This window comes from Caretta caretta, chromosome 5 (genome assembly GCF_965140235.1).
Source record: "Caretta caretta isolate rCarCar2 chromosome 5, rCarCar1.hap1, whole genome shotgun sequence".
NCBI classification, from domain to species: Eukaryota; Metazoa; Chordata; order Testudines; family Cheloniidae; genus Caretta; species Caretta caretta.
This window is the reverse complement of record NC_134210.1, coordinates 60339943-60361008: the sequence shown is the minus strand read 5'-3', so window position 1 is coordinate 60361008 and position 21066 is coordinate 60339943. Positions and strand designations below refer to the sequence as shown.

General features: G+C 41.6%; 1 protein-coding gene and 1 long non-coding RNA gene across 5 annotated transcripts; both read right to left on the bottom strand.

Annotated features, from left to right (window-relative positions):
* Positions 1 to 1673: 1673 nt before the first annotated feature.
* NR2F1 (nuclear receptor subfamily 2 group F member 1) lies at positions 1674 to 13207 on the bottom strand. 4 transcript variants are annotated; one of them, XM_048851087.2, is made up of 3 exons: positions 12516 to 13207; positions 9697 to 10224; positions 1674 to 4696 (listed from the first exon to the last, which is right to left on the bottom strand). In XM_048851087.2, the coding sequence occupies exons 1-3, from the start codon at positions 12961 to 12963 to the stop codon at positions 4416 to 4418; spliced, it is 1257 nt and encodes a 418-aa protein (XP_048707044.1). In that variant the 5' UTR covers positions 12964 to 13207; the 3' UTR covers positions 1674 to 4415. The 4 variants fall into 4 exon arrangements, with proteins under 4 accessions (XP_048707044.1, XP_048707047.1, XP_048707045.1 ...); XM_048851090.2 differs by lacking the exon at positions 12516 to 13207 and adding an exon at positions 10930 to 10957; XM_048851088.2 differs by lacking the exon at positions 12516 to 13207 and adding an exon at positions 10660 to 10846.
* Positions 13208 to 15662: 2455 nt separating this feature from the next.
* LOC125637051 (uncharacterized) lies at positions 15663 to 18814 on the bottom strand. The gene is made up of 3 exons (XR_007356811.2): positions 18505 to 18814; positions 17848 to 17966; positions 15663 to 15992 (listed from the first exon to the last, which is right to left on the bottom strand). It is a non-coding gene; the product is annotated as an uncharacterized LOC125637051 (long non-coding RNA).
* Positions 18815 to 21066: the final 2252 nt, after the last annotated feature.

Here is a 21066-nt window from a genome sequence, read left to right as displayed (position 1 = left end):
ACTGGAAAATACTAATTTTCGTTCGCTCTGACCCACGTGATGTAAAACCACATCAAAGCCAATGGCAGCCATGCTAATTAGAAAAGGATCACATCTGATTGTTTTAAATATTGTTGGGAGCTCATTCTGTTTCTAAACTAAGAATAAAACCGATGTAAAGAAACAGGAAGAACAGTGCGATTGAAGAAGAGATTTGCCACTGCTCCAAATAAAGCGCAGATCAAGTAAGCTTCAGGTTCAGGAGTGTAAAACACCACAAACTAGCCTCGTGAATAGTCAGAATGTCCCATGAAACCGAGGAAGTACCTCGCCAGTATCTGTAATGACCGTGTACATATCAGGAGGGGACCTTGTTTCTGAATGTCTCTTCGCTTGATTATTGGTGGTGTAAAAAATCTCGCTCGCTCTCGCTCTCTCTCTTCCAATAGGCTGTTCCACAAGGCGGATAATGTGCTCTCGCACTAGTCTAGCAGTTCCTTGGGGAAACTTCCCCTTTTTGATTTATAAGTGAAGCTTGTGTCTACAACAGTTTAACTCTACTTCAAATAAGCTAAAGTTCTCAGTCGCTCAGTGAAAAGGGAACGTCTGACTCATATGTCACAGGTAATTTTTTTAAAGGAAGATACTTTAAGTTAAGCCCTATGCAGCTGCTAAAATGTTTGGAGCCAAACAGAGTTTCCTTCGCATTAACCAAAGTTGAATTTACTTTTCCTTTAGTACTTTTACCTTTTAATGTAACTTAAAATGACCTCAAGCCATAGGCATTCGTAAAGCGCTTTCTATAATAGCCACTATTTATTTCGTACTAAAAGAGCGTTTTACATATAGGAGACCCTGCCTCTGCAACTCATTATTAAATTCGCCCCGTTAAGTGTGCAGTAAAATGTGCCACTTACAAGGCTTTTTAAATTCCACCTCATTCTGAGGGACTGAAGGGAACTTGAGGCCATCCTTGTCTATCCTGTGAATGTTTCAAATCGCTTTCTTCTCTTCAGGTTAAGGAGATTGACTCAGAACTGCCAAAACTCGACTCACAAGTTGTCTGAGCAACACAGGCAAATGTGCTCCCCAGAGTCGTGTGGCTATGTATTGAAATATACACAGAAAAAAGGATCAGATACAATTCCTCACTGCAGGTATTTAAGACAACAAGAACAACACCGACCAAACCATCACACTTGCACTATTTATTAAAGCTCCCCGAAGCGTTAGACGTCATTCCGTGACAGTCTACCACGAAATCCTTGCATCAGCAGTGGTTCGACCTACCATTTGGACAAATTTCCAAATATTTATTTGATTGGACATAAAAGGCTTAATTGGGGAGTGGGAGGAGACCAGCTAGTTAGTGCGACGCCAAAGGTATATAGCCCTTTGTGTATGTTGCTATCAGGGCTCTCTAAACCCCTGCATTAACATAAGTATATACGTTACACTATTGCTGGGTTTCTGAAGTACTTTGCCGCTGACAAACTTTTAATGAGCACATCCTGTTACTGTAGCGGGAAAACCAAACACCTTCTTAGTGAAGAAGTAGCCAGTGGCCTACTTTTTTGCAGCCAGTAGAGCAAACCCCACTGTATTTAACACAACCAGGGACACCATCAAAGCTATGAAGTTCTCTAAGAGGGGGATGCAACGGAGTCAAAGAATGAGTCTAAGTCTAAACAAGATAACACCGAGGAGAAATTTAACTCGAGCTGGCTTTAAAACGGTACATGATACGGAAGAACAAGTCATCAGAAACTTATGAAGGGACCCTGGCCCTTCTCCACATCAACATTGTAGCATATACTGTGTGACTGTGACAAATGGTACAATATTTTCAGCAAATACATGAATGCCCAGGAACTTTGAAAGTGGCTAAGGAAAATGTTCACGACCACAATAAATATTTTATAGTTAACACTTCAGAACACAATACCGTATATCAGCAAAAGTTTAATAAGGGAATAAACACTTCTTTCTAATCACATACATGGCAATAACTGCATCTCTTACACCTCATCTAACCTGCAAGTTTCGTGGCAATCGGTGGGCTAGTATTATTCATAAACATGAAAATTAATTGAAAAATACGTTTCTTACCTACGAAAAAGTTTATCTATTTTCATTAGTGGGATAACACTGTAATGAATATATTTACATCTCATTGGAGGAAAGCTAGATCTCTCTTTGCTTCGAGCCACTGTATCCCCCGGCACCCATCCCACCAAAAACAATGCTGAAGGATTACTTTCAGTATTTCCAAGTGCTGAGTGTCTGTGTTCAGTGTCTGCCTTTCCCTTTTCTCTCTTTCAGAGAGGCTGGCGTACCCTCTCTCTGGGGAAGTCAACCAGGCTGAGGAACAGAGCTGTCGCCTATTAGCGCTCATGTGAGTTGGGAAGAGAGAAAAGTATTTGCGTCTAATTTCCACCCTTGTGTGCCCAGGGTTACAATAATCATACACATAGCGGCTACTAGGGAGACAGCCTGAGTCTCCATATTGAAATTGACTTTATCCCCATAGAATGTCTGCCGTAATGTTGATTATCCAGATGTAAGTGCTTACTGTATAGAACTGCTCTCGCTTCAGATCTGCTGCGCCTAGAATATTAAAAAACCCCAAGCGAGTTGGATTGAAGGATCTTGTTAATAAATAATAATAATAATAATAATATAATTAATAATAAAGATCTGGACAGTAAATTAAAAGAAAACCATTGCCGATCACGCCTCAAGTTGAAAATCCTGCCTCGTCCGGGTTTGTTTGGAGGGCGCGGGAGGTGTGTGTGGGGATGTTATTGTTAAAAGATCCAGCTTTATTAATACGTTAAGAAAGAGCTCCCTTGGCAGTATCTGTTCTTACAGCTCCGTCTCAGATCCTATAAAACATTAATGCACTGAAAGCTGCTACAGAGATCAGCACCACCGGCTAGAAGCATTGTGAAGCCTACACCTTTGAAGGGGCTCCATTATGGAAAGGATTTTTAAAAAAAAATTAAAAAAAAACGGGGCTTTTGTAAACCTCTCAAATTTTCATTTTATAGATCTACAGCACAATAATCCATGTAGGGTGTGTGTGTGTATGATACACGCATACACACACACATATACACCACCCAACAAGCAAACTTCTAGTTAGCTTTCTGTATTAATGGGGTGGGAATACCCTTTACATTTAGTGACTAGAGGAAAGAAAAAACAATAACACCGATCATTTCAGCACAATATAGCAAATGCCGCTCACAATCAGAACACACAGTGTTGGGTCTTTGAATTCTTGGGAAAAAACCCCACTAAGCTTTTAACAAACGAATAACAGGCAAAATGACTACAGTATACATCACTGCACAATGGTGGTAGAATACAGTGACTTCAAACCTTGCCCAGGAATTCCAAAAGGAAACAGCACTGTGTAAACTTAGCAGAAGCTTCAACTGACAAGAAAGGTGTTTCAAAAAGCGTTGACCAGGGTACATGCACTTAGCTTTGTGATACAATCGCAGATAAATTGATTCATCTATGACATTGAACTGTTTGTGTTCCCATTTGTCTCTTAAATCCTAAGCTTGCACACTCAAATAAGTTTTGGAACATTGTGTGTTTTATACAACTTTGTAGCTCCCTAGAAGTTTTTTAAAAAGTTCTCCCATTTAATCCCACTGGAAGTTAAAAGCTAGGGAGTATACGTTTGTAAACTCTGTTGGCATGGTCAAGCAACAAGACTAATGAATTTTTTTGCTAAATTCTTTTATTTTTGTTTAAATTCTCACTTCAATTTTAATTCTTGAAGAACAGCTTCGACAACATATATCGCACTCATTATAAGAAGCAAAGGGTTATATCAAAAATTATTAGTATAGAATCACAGGAAACCTGGTTTGGAACCAGAAAAAAATACAAAACAGATATAGATACATAGACACAGGACAATTGTTTTTTTATAATTATTTGGAAAATGTTATTTTCCCCTAATTCTTGTTTCTTTTTTCTTTATGCGCATACGATGTTTTAAATTTTACCAAAAAATGAAAATAAAGACTAATATTTTACAAAATGAATAACAATGTTCGTGGTAAGTGTTTGCGTGTGTGTGTTTTCTACACAAGATTCAGTTCAGCGTCAATATTTTTTTGTTTGTTTCTTTGTTTCTGTACAGAATATATCCACATCAGTCCACAATAAATCCTGGAAGATCCATTATTCTCCTTCTGGTTTTATTAAAATTCCCTCGGTCCTTTTTCCAATATTTTCCACAGACACAAGGTCCTTTCTTTTCCTTTCAAACATGGTCACAGATCTGATCCTACACGAGTCTTTATTTTTTTGTTTATTGTCTGCTTTCCCCCCCTCTCTGTACCCCAACTTTACTCGGTTCGTATATTTCTGTTTGTGTTGGTCCTCAGTGTCTCTATGGGGGTGTTGGCTGTGCTCTAGGAACACTGGATAGACATGTAAGGCCAGTTGAAGCTGCTCCCAGACAGTAACATATCTCTGATGAGGGTTTCAATGGGGGTTTTACCTACCAAGCGGACGAAGAAGAGCTGCTCGATGACTGAGGACGAGACGGTGCGCAGGGAAGGCAGCCTCAGGAGCAGTTTGCCGAAGCGACTCGGCTGGTTGGGGTACTGGCTCCTTACGTATTCCTCCAGGGCGCATTGAGATTTCTCTTGCAGGCTCTCGATATGGGCAGCATCTGACAGGCCACAGGCATCTGCCCAGGCAGCCACACACCAGGAGGAGACAAGGGGGGAAAACAGTTAGTTACTCAGTAAGCAAACGAGCAAACAGCACACACACACACACAGGGACTAAATACACCGTCCCACCGCCCCTTCCAACCATCACACCCCCATCAGCACCCAGGCAGGGCCAGCCGAACAATCACACCAACAGCCGGAGAGAAGATCAGGCAAAACCTCCCTTTGTGTTTCTTCCTCCACCTTGGAAATAAATAATGTAAGAGGCTCTCTCTCTCTCTGTGTGTGTGCGCGCGGGGGGTGGATCTGAAACCACACAGCCAAGCCACAGCAACCTGTCCTCTGTCAGGAGACTATCAGCCTCTGAGAGGGGAGAGAGAGGAGGAACCGGGCTATTATGCTCATGATTTTGTTTTAATCTACACACTGATGAGTGTTGTACCATGAATACAACTCAACCACAGAACCAGGAGAGCCATTGTTTGGATTTATACTAAATGTGGCCTGCATCTATGCTGCATGCTAAATAAATACATACATTAATTAATTCAAATACGCCGAGTTTCTGGACATGGCTGGAAATCCGAACAAGTCAAAATGCTTTCGCAGTATGGGATTTTGAGTCTCTTGCCCGGAATCTGCAGTGCAATGCCAAAGAGAAAAGCTGCACTGCTCTCTGTATCTAGGATCAAGTAATTGAAAATCGGTCACATCTTTGTAAACTGTATAATAATCTAAGAGGAATATGGCTCAGTTACTCCAGCCTGTGCTAAGCAGACATCTGCAGCTATCAGACATAAAGCTGGAAGCGGCTGCATGAACATTGCCTAAATGTAACCAGAACTATATCCTTCATATATATATATATATATATATATATATATATATATATATATATATATATATATATATATATATATATATATATATAGCCAGAAGTATATCCTTCATACCCAGCAGAACGATGCGATCTAGGCAACTGCATACTAATCTGAGAACATGAACTGGAAGCCTCGTATCTATCTATCTAAAATTCCAAAACAGCGAATTATTGTGTATCAGCTGATTAGTTGAGAGACTTGCTCAGGAAACTACCGTCAGTGAAATATAATGGATTTGCCCCTATAGTTCAAATATCCACATTGTTACATTTATTAATAATAAATATTTTTAAAACATAAGGCTCACAGGCAAGCAGTCAGTTGCAGAGCGGTTTACTATAGATCAAAGCCAGACTTTGCTAATATATAGATCTGTATATGAATTAATGCATGTTAATGGCCCCAAAAGGACATTACAAAATTGTGAATGTAAATTTATGACCCTGGAAAGACACAACAAATTATTCAAAGCAAAAATCTCTGGCAACTGGATTTTTGAAGTGTATGTCTTTCTATTTCAAGAACTGAATTTAAAAAGATTTCTGAACACCTTCATCTACCATACTATGGCCTCGAGCAAAAATACAAATAAAACAAGCTATGATTCAAGAACTTCTGAGGAAAGGAACCTTTGACCTGAGCTACGGACTAGGCATCCCTCAGATATACTATTATCCAAGCCAGACTGTTTTGCTAATCCATACTGTACCTTTAATGCAGTGTTATTTTGCAACATCTAAAGCACCAGGTTGCAATATCTATATCTATACCTGTATCAAAAGAATAGGCCTGTTCTTGTTTGAAATATATATCAAAAACATAGTCCTGTTCATATGCTGATTGCCACAAATCACACTCCATATTTACATATATCTTGGTATTTTACATGTATCATCTGCTCATTATGCAATAGGATTCTATTCAACTTCCAAACAATGCAATATGAAAGGGTCTTACTGATAGCCCAGCAGATTTTTTAGGCCCCATATGTCATACCCTTAAGGTTAGTAAAATATTTATCAGCTATTTACGATAAGTGCACCTATACTGCAGAATCACTGGACAATCAAGATTGGGAAGTTACTTGACAGAAATACTTTAAAAAGGGGGAAGAATACGTCTTAGGTTTTGTATTAGACACAGAAACACTTACAATTTTCTAATGCAGATAATATCTACTCTTGCTTAATTATTTGAAATGCCCCTGGCATATGTGTTTATTTGAATTTTATTTAGCACCCTTAAAGTTTTTTTTCCCAACCGCTTACAACAAAGATTTTAAAAAAATTAAACACTATATGGTATAAAACCGATTAGAATATTGAGTCCGGAAAAATGGAGTATGTGTAAGAAGTAATGCAATACATATTTACCATCTGTGAATTATAGCTCAGTTAAGAAATGGAGGGCTAATGTGGAAATTCTGGGTGTCTCACTTTTTATATGGCAATGTGTCAATAAGGGAGAGCTCAATATTTCTTCCTGCAGTCTATGGAAAAGAAATTATGTAAATAAATAACCATCACTGTTCAGTACACTCCAGCCTTATCCTTTGTAGTACAGGGAATGTATTTCATGTGATGCATTCAGAAGAGTTTAGTGTTCAGAAAATATAGATGTAATCAGCTGGCATATAACTAGAAATCAATCTAGTTATTAAAATAGATTTATTGAATTTATGTTATTTTGTCTGGTCCCTTCGTGGGAACTTTTATTTATTAGAAGAAAAATGTAGGTGTATAAATTAATAACTTTTTTTAAAGAGAAGTACGTTTGGGTCACGACCTAGTTCTTGGACGGTGTCCAGAATTTTAAAGATTAAATATACTATTCGGACGCCAAATGTAAAAAACACACCAGGATAACCTCATGCCAGCTTTAAAAACTCAGTGCTAAGTAAACTGCTTTGGACAATATGTCTAAAAATGTCTTTTCCATCAGTCAAAGTTTGCTTAAAAGTTGGATGACTTCGAGAAAGGTTTCCCATGAATTCCCCTCTGGCTAGCAATCAAACCAAGTTTAGTCAAAAGTGGAAATGTGTGTTTGGGGGTAAGGGAAAGGGGTAAATTACTACTGACAGCTGTATTTTCACCTTCTAATATGTCCCATGCTATTCTGCTCCAAAATAATATTATTGTTCCCTTCCTAAACCCCATTCATCTCTTTAGCCAATTGCTGGAGCAAGCTCCTCCCTTGGTAAATATTTCATTATATACTTGAATACTTGACTATTAATATATAAAGAAGGAGTTAATAAAAAAGCCACCAGTTACACAGCTAGCTCAGGTCCAGAATTTGGGGGAAAAGATGGGAAAAAAAACCCACTCTTCATTTGGGGCAAACGCCATTCAGGTGTCTTTGCACTTAATAACTACTAAACACCACACCAGTTCTCCCTCTATTTTACAATAATTTCTTCAATATGTGTTTAAAAACAGAAAGGTTCTCAGCGATTGGTCTGTTTACTGATGTACATTCTGAAATGAATGAGTATGGAATGTAAGTCTGCAGACAGACTCGAGTTAAATCAGGCTGATAAATGCTGCCCAGTCTCTTTGTCACTTTTGAAAAACATGTTTCCATCAAGAAGACTTATTAAGATAAAATGCATTAAAATGTCGAGATGGCTAATCAGTAAATCTCCCATTTGTTTTAAGATCTGTACTTTATCCTTCGCAAAGAAAGATTCCCTCCAACACTACAAGACTGCATTTGCACTGAAAGTAAAAGGGGGCAGTCAAAGTACATGTCTCTGACCACCCTGCATACAAATTAGATACTCCTGTCTAAATAAATTATCTGATGTTCAAATCGATATTAATACTACATTTGCTACATTACAATATTGTGCAAATTTAAGAGTCATTTTAATACCATGTAAATACTATTTTTCATGCATGAAAGGCAACAAATATTGATGGATTATAAACTGCTTACTGTTAAACAAGGCCTTTGAACGATTTGCCATCTTTGTTCAAGAATGCTTTTAATTTTGATTCAGCCTAGTTTCAACTTAGATTTATTAGAACTGTTTATTTATTGCTAGATGGGAGGACTGGTTCAAATAAGGAAAAGACAGAAAGAAAAAGAAAATAACACCGAGTGGCTTTTTATCTTGCTTTGTTTATATTTCCTATATTTTCCGCAAATTGTTCCTCTTTGATGTTTATGTATTTCCCTCTCGAAGGTTACAATAATAAAAGATGTATTATAGTCTTAGAGGCTACAACCAGAACACTTCAAAGCGAAGTTAATACACTTTCCTGCAAGTTAATTTCAACCATCTATCATGAGAAAAATTGTTCACATGCATGCATGCATGTTACCACCTCCTACACTTAATTTGGTATTTTTTTTCAGGCAATCTGTTAAAATTCCAATATTTGTGTGGTTTGCATAGCAAAAAGATTTCTCTATGGGCGGGTAAGCTGGTACATAACCCCCTTCCTCCTCCCCCGTGACTTTCTGTTTCTATTGTTGGGGTTAGCTTTTTTGGGTTGTTGGGGTTTTTTGTTTTTGTTTTTTTTTGTTTTGCCTTTCTCTTTTAGATCGAATCCATTTTTTACGATCCTCAATAACCTCTGCAACTGCAAACATGAATGGTTTCCGATAAGGGGAAATCAGGCAGCAATAAATCAGTATGGTTTATGATTTATTTGTGCTTATGCCCTCCTTTTAACACTCTCAGGGAGAACCTCCTTGCCAGTTAAAGTGCCACAAGAAACCCAGATCCCTTCTCTCTCTCTCGCAGGCACACAGTCACTCTCACACCCGCAGATAGATGGTAATATTTCTCTGTTTTTCCCACCTCCCCACCCCGCGTTATCCAAGGAAACACAAGGAGCACAAACCCTGGCAGTGGGGGTAATGGCATATAGTGTGTATAGAACTCCAGCCAGCTACAGCTCTTCCCATAAACGTGGGAGCCACATTGATTTGCAAATCGAATGGGTTTTATTAACCTAACCCCAACCCAGACTGGCTGAGGGGGGGGAGCGGGGAGAGTATCTGGGAGGTTTGACCCTGTGATTTTGCTCTTGCTGTTGCCTAGCGATCTCTTTCGCCTTCTCCGACCTCTCCCTTCAGCTCCTCCAGCCCCAGCCCTTGGCCTCTCTGCCCCCAAGCACACTCACCTGATGTGAAGAGGACGATGGCTTTGAGGCAGCTGTACTCCGCCGAGTCGACGTGCAGGGCCTTGAGCTTCTCCACCTGCTCCTGGAAGATGCGGATGTGGTCCATGAAGGCCACCACCCGGTCGGCGGACATGGGCGAGGCGTGCAGGCCGGCGGCGGCCAGCAGAGGGGCCACATGCAGGGGCATGGAGCACTGCGCCGCGTTGAGCACGAACAGCTCGCTCCAAGTGAGCCGCAGCAGGGCCACCTGGTCGGTGATCTGCAGGTCGGGGAAGAAGGGGATGTTGCGGGCCCACTCGACGGCGCTGAAGAGCAGGCGGGCGGCCAGCTCGCAGATGTTCTCGATGCCCATGATGTTGTTGGGCTGCATGCACTGGCTGCCGTAGCGCGAGGTGGGGTAGGGCTCGGCCCGCAGCAGCAGCGAGATGTATCCCGACAGATAGCAGTGGCCGTTCAGAGGGTCCCCGTTGGTCAGCGCGTACTGGCCTGGGTTCGGCTGGGTTGGAGGCATTCTTCCTCGCTGAACCGCTGACAAAAAGAAAGAGAAAAGGAGAGGAAATGTGCATCCAGGAGGCTTGCAAACATCGCCTAACACGTTACAGCCGATCCGGAGACAATGCAGGGCTTATTCCCACAGACACACACACACACACACACACACACGTACAGAGAGCTATAGACAGCATATACACATGGAGCAGTGTATACATAACAGGCTGCATCTCCTTACCCTCAGCCCCTGTACAGGCATCCCGGCCCATCACCAGCACAGCCAAAAAAATAAAATAGAATACAAATTAAAAATAAAAAAAAAAATCCCAGCCAAAACAACGAGACAATCCATCCTCCCCCCACTTGCAGCAAAAGGAAAGCAACCAGCAAAACACAAATAAAAGAAATCCTCCGGATTGTAGCGTGGTGGCTGGGGTAAAAATCCCAGCAATCTGGTAAAAATATAGGTACCATAGCTCTTTCTTATTTCCCAGTCCATTGTCCGAGGAGCATGTAGATTTACAAGCAAATTGTTTTTTAAAAAAAGAAATGTGTCCATATTCTTCAAAAATACCATCCAATTATCCTTAAAACTGGATCAGGTCACAGCCCCCCACCTAACCACGTCTAACTTTTTATTACACGGAGCAAGCATCCGATACGTGCCCAGCAAAGTTCTCACTGAGAGAAGGAAGAGAAAGATTAAATATTCGAAGGGGGGGGGGAAGGGTCTGAACTTACAGTAACCAAACATTAGTGAAAAAATGCGATGGTTTAATTAATATCTTTGCTGCGCTGTTGCAACTGCAAAAGCCTGTAGACAGCTTTGCACACTGAATGCACAAGCTTGCAACTGCAAAAACACTGGATTCATTAACCATCTCAATACAAAACGTAAGCATGCTTTGAGTTCCTAAAGCTGACCAAAGTTTTTTTTTAGTGTGTGTATGTTTTACTTCATCAGTGTCAGTGTTCTAAACTGCATGCAATGTAAACAAAGGCAATTCAAGGAGAAGATACGGCTACTGTGGTTTATTACGAACACGCACCTATATATAGTTTATCTTTTGCAGTTTAGAGCGTGCAATATTTTCGTAACTTTATCCTTTATTATAGAATTGATGAAAACCTAAATTCCAGTCGAGCCCTCAAAATCTAAGTGGCTGGACTCCTTTTCCCCCCTCTCCACCTAATTATAGTTTTAAACTTGGCAGTTATTTTTCAATTAAATGAAAACACAATTCTAAGTTTGCTTTTTTCCCCAGACGCCTGCAAACAGCTCCCTGAAGCTACAAATGAAGTCGTCATATGTGCGAGCTCTTTCATATCTGAAGGAACTCACTTTCTTTTCTAGTGGCATATAAAATATAATTTTAAAGCTAATTAAAGTAGCAATCCCCACTCCACAAAATTGACTGTTTCGCTTCTTTGCCTATAAGACATCTTTAACGATAGTCACAAGATGAACTTTAACTGTAAACTGCTAAATATATTTAGAAAATATAGGGCAGCAAGTCTTGCTACAGGAAAATGAGACATATTGCAAGCAAACACCAAGAACTACGCTGAAAAAAATAGCATTTGCAATGGTGAGGAGCTCATGCCAGAAACAGACTATGTATAATGCTAAAATCAGAAGGATCAGTAAATATGCTGTAAATTGTAATTTGTATGCAGTATTTAAACAGAGGGTGGAGTTTGGTGGAGAAATAAAATGAGCAGCATGCTAAAAAATGACAGGACTATAAAAACACGGTTCAGTCACAAACTTTCCTTTGAGAGCATGGAGTGAAAAGAAGGCCAGATCTTGCAAGAGGCAGACTCTACCATACTGGCAAGCACAAGGAAGCTGAGATACAGTAGCATATTTCTCCCCCCTTCCTTTCTCTCCCCCTCTTTCCCCCACTTCCATGTCTTTCATCTTTCTTTCAGGAAAGATGATGGTGGAAATTGATCTACTGCGAAGTGCTGTGGGGTTTTTAAATGTTATATATAGAGGGAGGGGGAATAGAAGGAAACCCATCTTGTAAAGAATGATGTCCCCCCAGCCTCATGCCAACAATAGACAAAACCACATACACACGGAGAGATTATACTAGTGATACCGGAGAAATAATAAATATTTAGTGACTGATCATCATAATAAATTCCCATCCCAGTGAGCAGGGAAGGGAAGTGTGCGGCGGTGGCGGCGGAGGGGGGAGTAAAGGAAGAGGAGGAGGGCACCAGCGCAAAGCAAAAGCCTGGGTGCAAAGCTGGAGAGGGATTGCAAGCATACACCCCGAGCTACAGGGAGAGGGAGAGGAGAAAAGGGAAGAAATATTCACCTTCCCGCCTCATGCCCACTTTGAGGCACTTCTTGAGGCGGCAGTATTGGCACTGGTTGCGGTGGTGCTGGTCGATGGGACAGTTCCTGTTGGCACGACATGTGTAAGTTAAGTTCCTGCGGACGCTCCTCTTGAAGAAACTTTTGCAGCCCTCGCAGGTGAATTGGCCGTAGTGTTTGCCGCTGGATTTGTCCCCGCAAACCACGCACTCGATGTGCTGCTGGCTCTGGCCCGAGCCCTGCTGGCTCTGGCCCTTGTCCCCGGCCGTTCCCGGGGTGGAAGGGGGTCCCGGCTGGCTAGGGGTCTGCGGGGTGTGCGGGGCCGCCGAGGCCGCTTGCTGCTGCTGCTGCTGATCCCGGGCCGGCTGAGCGGCTGGGTTGGGGCCGCTCGGGTTGCCCCCGGCCACGTCTTCCTGCGGATCTCGCCAGCTGCTAACTACCATTGCCATATCTCGGGCCCAAAAAGTGCTGGGGAGCTGCGCTTCTGGCGGAGGGCTGGCGGGGAGAGGAGGGGGGCGGGGGGGAGTGGGTGGCTCGGATTTGGGGGAGAGAGGAGAGAGAAGGAATCTTGCCTGCCTCTGCTTCGGCGGCGGCGGCGGCGGCGGCCCTTGCGTGGCTGCTGCTTCTTGTAGCTGTTTCTGCCGTTTTCCTTCTCTTTATTTTTGCAACCCCCTCCTCTCTCTCTCTCTCTCTCTGGGGGGGGGAAGGGAGGGAAGAAGGATTTTTTTTTGTTGGTCCCCCCTCTTTTTTTTTTTTTTTTTTTAAATGTGTTTTTCCCCTCAAGTTGCACAGCGAGACGCGGCCGGCCGGGCTGCGGGGCGAGGCATGCAGGAGAGTCGCACGGGGGAGGCGATCGGCGGACACACACACACACACCCCGCGCGCACCCGCCACACAGTCCGAGCGCTAGGCGTGCAAAGGATGGGCAGGCATAGAGGAAGCTGGAGGAGGAGGAGGAGGTCGGTGCTGCCGCCGCCGCCGCCGCTGCTGCTCGCTGCCGGGGCCCGGCGGGTGCTGGTGCCGCGTCTTGTCCCCAGTTGCCGCCGCCGGCGCTCTGGGCTCTTTTGGGGGCGCAGGCCTGGGCGAGGATGGTGGGGAGAGAGAGAGAGAAAAAGGCTGCCGATGATCAGGGGATAAAAGTGTCCGGGGGCCAGGTCCAGGGCAAAACGCAGTCAGCCATTCAGGAAACCAGTCTTGGGAAACGCGATCGAGGAGGGATTGAAGATTAGACAGTTTGATGTTGTTGTTGCTGTTGGTTGTTGTTTCTCTCTCTGTCTCTCTCTCTCTCTCTCTTTCCCAAAGAAATACAAAAGCAATTGGATGTGACTAATTCGCAGCGGAGACGAATTCACGGCGAAGTGTAAAAAAATAGAATATGAATAATAATGGCACACGCAGAAAACGAGAGATCCAAAGTAGGTCGAATAAATAAATCCTCTTCTTTCCCTCTTTCTTGCCCCTTCCTTCTTCTTCGGTTATAATACACGGTGCTGGTCACAAAAATCACTGGAGATCGCCTGGAAAATGTTCTCTCTTTTTTGCTCAGAAAAAGTATTTCAGCTAAAAACTCATCAGCCAGGACCAAAAGCCTCCCCAAAATTAATTAAAAAAAAGACAATAATGGAAAAAAAATAATGACGGTATTAAGATATGAAAGCGTCCTCTCTCTCCCTCTCTCTCTCTCTGGGCTGCTGCTGCTGCTTCTTTTTTCCCTTTTTTTCCCCTTTTTTTCCCCCTTTTTTTTTTTTTTTTTTTTTTTTTTTTAGTTTCACCTCTCTCTTCTCCTGCAGGAATGAAGCGAAAGACACTAGGAGGAAGGGTAGAGAAAAAGAAGAAAAGGAAGGAGAAAAGGGAGCTGAAGAAAAAAAAATCTAATAGAATATGCAAGAAAGGGGGGAGAGAGAGAGAGAGAAAGGAAGAGAGAGAGAGAGGGAGAGAGAGAGAGAGAGAGAGAGAGACCCAAAAATGAATGCGTTTAAACGGGAAGACTAGCAGAGCAATGTTTCCGAAAGGGGGATCTGCGCGAATGTCTGTATATAGTGAACTTTGACACTACTATTGAAACTGACACGTTTCTATGGAGATCGCTGCCTTATATGGAGCTCATGTCAAGGAGCCAAGAGAGGGGCTGCTGGCAACTGATAATCAAAGGCGACTGACTGGTCAGAGCCCTGAATTGGGGGGAGAGAAATTGGGAGGCTAAGGTTAGCCAAGCCTCCTTCACTCCATTGGTTAAGAGGCCCCCCTCTTGTTTTTTAATTCTCTGCTACCTACTGACTGGGCTGGGGAATGGAAGGGGGGGGGGGGAATTCTTCTGACAAGCGCAATTTACATTGAGATCGCCCTGCGCTGCTATTTACTTTGAGACCTGATTAGTATGGGTCGTCTATGGTCATACACACTCACACACGCACACACATCAAACGGACGGGGGGTGGGGGGCGGAGATGCATTGCGATAGGGGGAAAGGGGAATTAAAAGGAAATTATTGTGGCTCACGCTGAAAAGTTTTTTTTTTTTTATTAATTAGATTTCTGTATGTTTCCAATTGAAAAACCTTATTAGGAATTTTAATTACTGAAAGTAAAAAAAAAAGTGCTTTGTGTAATATATATATATATATATATATATATATATATATATATATATATGTATCGATATATAGATACACCCACTTACATTGCTTATTATATATGTTATATATATGTATATATGTATATGTGTATATATATATATATATATATATATAAACTTCAACTTTGCTTTTTTTTCTATACCACCGTTGCTGGCTCCCATTTATTACCTAAAATATTCTCCTTCCTTTGATATTTTTAATTACGATCAATGACACTGGTGGAATTCTCGGTGTCGTAAAATGAGAACAGAACTCAACACTTTCCCCTGGAAGGGTTACTATTAATTACGATGATGATGATTACACTTTCCAATAGTGTCCCTTTCCAAGGCTGTTTAAACAGCCAGCAATGCTTCAATAATTAGTAATAAAACAAAAGTAAGTTCTCGTTTTGTTGTCTGGGAAGATCAATGCTTGTAAACGAAAGTCCCAGGAAGAGAGAGAAAGAGAGAGAGAGAGTGAAGGTTGGAATATGTACGGGGTGGGGGTGGGGGGGGGGTGTTCTCTCTCTCTCTCTCTCTCTCTCTCTCTCTCTCTTCCAACTGTCTAGTAATGGAATCGCTGGATCCGGCTGCCATCTAGCGGACAGGAACCGAGCCTAGGAGCTGCAGCCCAGCAAAGTCCCCAGCTCTCCGCTTCCTCCTCAGTGCACAAAGCCCGTGCCTTTTCTAAAGCAGCAGGACGCCACAAAATCTTTTCATTACTTTTTTCAAAATAAAGAAGCAGCTTTGGGGCAACAAACCTTTTAAATTGTATACCTCTTCTAGCCTCCTGTCTCCCATCCCTTCTTCCCTGCAACGTCCCCAGATGTGCGAGGTTTTAAATGCGCTTTGGGTCGAGTGTCTGTGTGTGACAAAGAAGAAAGAAACTGCATGAACTCCCCTTAGCTCATATCAAAGTTTTAAATCAGTTTGGAAACCAAGCAAAACCTCCAAGGAAAAAGGGAATGTAAAGTATTGCAGAAGCTTTTTTAACAAAGATGTTCCATTTATTTTTTTTAAACAGCCTTAGATGTGCCTTGATAATGATTTTATTTTTCTGTCAAGCCCACAAATGTAAGATTTTGAGCCAGTTTGAGAAGATGATTTCTAAAATCAGAATAAACGGTTTGTTTTGTCCTGAAATAATGAAGAGATTTTCAATGAGTCCCCTGGCCAAGCCGCCCCTATTGTATATTGCATTGATAAAAAGGATGTTATTGACTATGCAACAGTGGGCTCCTTTCCTCTCTCTCCCTCTTTCCAAATAAACTCTCGCTCCTTGCTCCTGGTCAGTGAAAAGGTGAAACGAATAAGATTAAATCAGACAAAAAAAGCAAGCTCTGTATGTATATCATCTAGATTTTACTCCCCAGACTGTGAAGAGACAGGGCGTAAAAGAGGCAGAGCAAGGCACAGAGAGGGAGAGAGAGAGAGAGAGAGAGAGAGAGAGAGAAGGTGGACGGACCCAGCAGCTTGTGCCCTGCTCCTTCTTGAAAAGGTTTCCTCGGAACCTGGATCGCTTCAGCTGGCACCCAGAACCCCGGCCAAACCAGGCTTCACCAGGCAAGTACTGCTTTTTCTATTCGGTGTTTCTAATGGGGTTAACATGGGAAGCAGCGTCTGTCTACATTTCATTGGAAACCCACTGTGATGGAGTTACAGTATAGCAGTACTTTGCAAGGATAACTTTTGCCTCTAGCATCCAGGCTGCTTTCCCGAGACTTGTCAAGCAACCCAACTTGAGAACATGGCCCGTTATTTCTATATGCCAGGCATATTGAATTTGCTTGTAGGAATTATAGATGGGAGATATTTATAGCCTCCAGTTTTTAGTATTTTCTTGTGAGACCTGTTTTTTTTCCATTTAACACACAGATACAAAGATATGCGCGTGTATCTATATACGCACTTCCCTCAATAAGATAACACGCTTGTGTTTCCCTTTGTGTATCTCCGCAAATACTGTAGGCACAACTGATGCAGCATCCATTCCATATACTTATTGAATAGAACTTTTACTTCGAATAATGTTGCTAGGATGCCCGCTAAAGAAATGTAAGCATACTAATACTCTTGTTTTTCACCTGCTTTGTTTGTTATTTGATCACCTAATGAAAAGATCGATGGCAGCTTGTATATCTGGGAGATAATGTCAACAGATTAAAGGAACAGCAGCAATCAGATCCCACTGACCTGAGAAACAGACTACAATAAGAAGAAAGTAAAAACCAAAGCAAATTGTTCTGTTTCAGAGGTGTATTTTTACTCCACTATAGTTGTGCGGATGGTGATGATCATTTGCTGGGAAAGAATCAATTACCTATGTATTCTAAAAGCAGATACTTAAAGGAACTGGGAAACCTGCGTTAGTGCTGGTTTGATTCTCGACGAAAGTCCCATCTCAACTGAACCGTTGTGTGAGTCTTGGGAAGTAGACTGATAGCAGTTGAGCTGGGACGAAGTGAATTTATCAATAAAAGTAGTCTGATTCCTCTGATGTCCAAGTCAAAACAAGATTCACTTGACAAGATGCATTTCCACCCCCGACAAATTACAGTAAGACTTAAAAATGGGGCCAACTCAAATGTAATTTGGAAATGAGCTTTTACTGTTAACTTGCCCTCTGCCACATACCAAATGGCCAGAACAGACCACGATAACAATGCAAAGCTAGGACTTTCTCAAACTTAACCTTCTTTTGACACATTAGAACTTACTTTCATTAAATGAGAGCACAGTTTGGAATGTTAGGGGTTGTTGTTTGTTTGTTGTTCCGGTGAAACACAAAAATGGACTCCGTTTTAAGCTCTTCTTTTGCTTCTGTCTACTCTTGTGTCTTCCGGGGGAAAAAAAAAGTTCATTATCTATCTCGGTTGTGAATCTGTAACACATTTTAAAAGCTATTTTTGGGGAAAACGTATAGAACACAATAGAAGTGCTATTTTTTTAGAGCCTGGGTACGGGACAAAATAACATGTGAGCTGGGAGGTGAGTTCTAGAGACATCTTTATTCTGTATGTCCTAAAATAAATGTTAAACACCTGCTTCTCCTGCTAAGCCTCACAAAGATATTTTGATATGCATATAGACCTTCCGGTCACACACATAGGCAGGATTGGGGACAATACCTATATATACTGCTACCATAAGTCACAATGAGCAGTTCTCATGTAAAATATCTATTTCCCTTTAGTAACTGTTAGTACGTCTAATCAACTCTTGTTCTGATAAGAAAACACATTTTAAACCTATACAAATGCCATTTTGAAAATCCTTTAAAATGCACGTAATCCCCCTTTTCATAGATATACTTATAACACACTCAGAGAACCCTATTCAATGCATACCGTGAATTTTACACTGAGTACACATACCCGAATAACAACCCAGTCCTGCACTGAGCTGTTTTGCCCACGAATCAGTTAGTACATTCTGAAAACTATTAACAAACTGTGTCTGATATGGTCTGGTACACGGTCAGTCAGTTCATATTCAGGATGCCGTTCACAGTGCACTATTCCTCTTTCTTGGCTGCTTTGCAAATTTAATTATAATGGAAACATTTCCATTTCTTCCTCTCCTGCAGCCACAAGCTGCTTCTCTTTGCCAGGCCAAGTTGCCCATTTGCTATAACCTTAGCCAGACTAGGACTCTGCTCAGACTCCAGCTGGACTGAGCCTCTTGTGTTAGCTGTGCCAGGCCAAGCCTTTAGAAGGAGGCGTGCCCAGCAAGACCGCCTCTACCAGTAGCTGTGCTGGGGCCTTTATTCTCAGCCATGCCAGGCATTTTTTTTCTGTGCTAGTTCTTTTAATAGTATAATAAAAGATGTATCCACCAGACTTTGTTTTTATAACAGAAAATTGCTCCTTGCTTTGAAAAGTAGTTTTCAGTGGATTATGATGACCTTTGCATGCACCTGGTGGCTTTCACAGTCCATTGCTGGTTACTTGTCATTTTTTTTAAGCCATAGCTCTTCACTTTCAGTCAAACTGCAGCACCTAATTCTCTCCCTCCTTCTCTGTGTGCACTAATCTACGGTTGCGTATACCCAGAATTTATTTACAAGGCCTTTTCCCCATTTCTAAAATATTCAGTGAGGCAAAATATTCTGAGGACAAATTCCCAAATCACACTTAAAATTGATTTCTGACTGCCTCCACCTGACCTGATCATTCCTTCTTGTACTTTGGTAAATCACATTGAACAAAGATGGCCTTGGGAAAAAGGTAACAAACAAACAAACAAACAAACGCTCAAACTGTTATCTACATCCTGTAGAAGAGTCCAGGCCAGCGAGATATTAAAAAACAAACAAACCACTTTTTGACGTTAAATAACCCCATCAAACAAAAAACCATGAGCGAGTTTAATGAGAGTGTGCACCGGAAACAGCCAGATTCAGCTGGCTAAAGGAGCACGTTCGAAACCAGGGGAAGACAGGGTGAAGACAGGTCAGTAGCTCTAATCTAGTACAGCTTTTCAAAGGTTTCCTTTCAAAGGTGCGTTATCAATTAGTCTCTACTGGCATGTTATTAACTGAAATAAACTTCAGTCCTCCTTTCCCCGCCCCAAATATCCTTAAAATTATTTTAGACATTGTTGGCATAAAGTGGAATGCCAGCAAAACACCTCCCAATCTGCCGTTATTGCCGTCTATCCAGTGGCCAACGCTTGTTTTTGTCATTTGTTAGCTATCAAAAGTTCCGCGGTTGACTGCCAACCTGAAGCCAGGGCACTGAATCACAACTTTGCTCTCTCGCTCTGTGTCTTTCTCCAGTTGTCCACCCAGACATTAGGTCACAAAGAAATGCTTGAGTATACCGAAAGTCCGCTTTATAAAAACCCATACCGAGGGTCACTTGTCTCACAGGGTGAGGGATCCTGACAATTTCTGAGCAACCGAGAGGAAAGGAAATTGATGACCTCTTGATGCAAATCAAACCTTTCTATGTAAGGGAAATCTGGGAATCATTTCGCGCACACTAGTGAATCCAGAACCAAATATTTACTTTCTGCACAAATAAAGCTGCAGTGATCTGAGTGCTTGAAGCCAAACGAAACAAATGTGTACAAAGCCATTAACACGAGACTCTACATTGAAACCCGTCTGACCATATCTTAAACTCTTGACTTCTGTTCAGGATGAATTTGGTGTTATTTATTTTTCCTACAAGTAAAATGGGATAGGCTTTTTATGAAAAGGTGACGTTTGGAAACGAGTTTGAAAGTTGTTAGGTTGTCCTGACAATACAATCAACTGCACTATATAATCATTTGCCTTAAAAGTTACCTGTCAAAGCTCCTATTTCTTTTACTAGAGGGATTAGTCCAGCAGAAGTAGATTTGAGTAGGACTTTTTACAGACTAAGGTCTGTTCGAATAATTTGAAGTATTTAATGTCACTTTTCTCCTTGCCTATAAGATAAAACACTGTAAAAGTGTTTTGCTCGGGAAATACAGGAGTGCTGCTGGTAACAACAGTAGTGATACAATCATATTTACCCCATCATAAGGTTGATCTAAGTAATAAACCTTAGCATTTTTCACTTAAGCTGTCAGTAGTAAGATCTGTTTATTACAGAGTATTCTATCGGTGTTCAGAGGGATGGTATATGGTTTAGGCAAAGTTTAAATGAAACAGAATAAACATAACAAATCGCTCAAGCAGACCGCATCCAGCTGTAAATAACTGTTAGGTATTTTATCATGCTAAGTATATTTTATTTACACATTTCTGGGGAATTAAGAACAGGCATATCCAACGCTGTAGTTAATAAAGTATACAAAATTGCAAGATCCTACCAAACTGGGTTAGAGTTATATGTTTTATTGTTAACCCCTTGCACTGAATCTTCTGAAGCTGAAAGGGAAAAGGAAAGGGCTTTTGTCTGAGTTGATCCTTGGCTATTCTGGGGCTCAGGTTGGAGTGAAAGGGA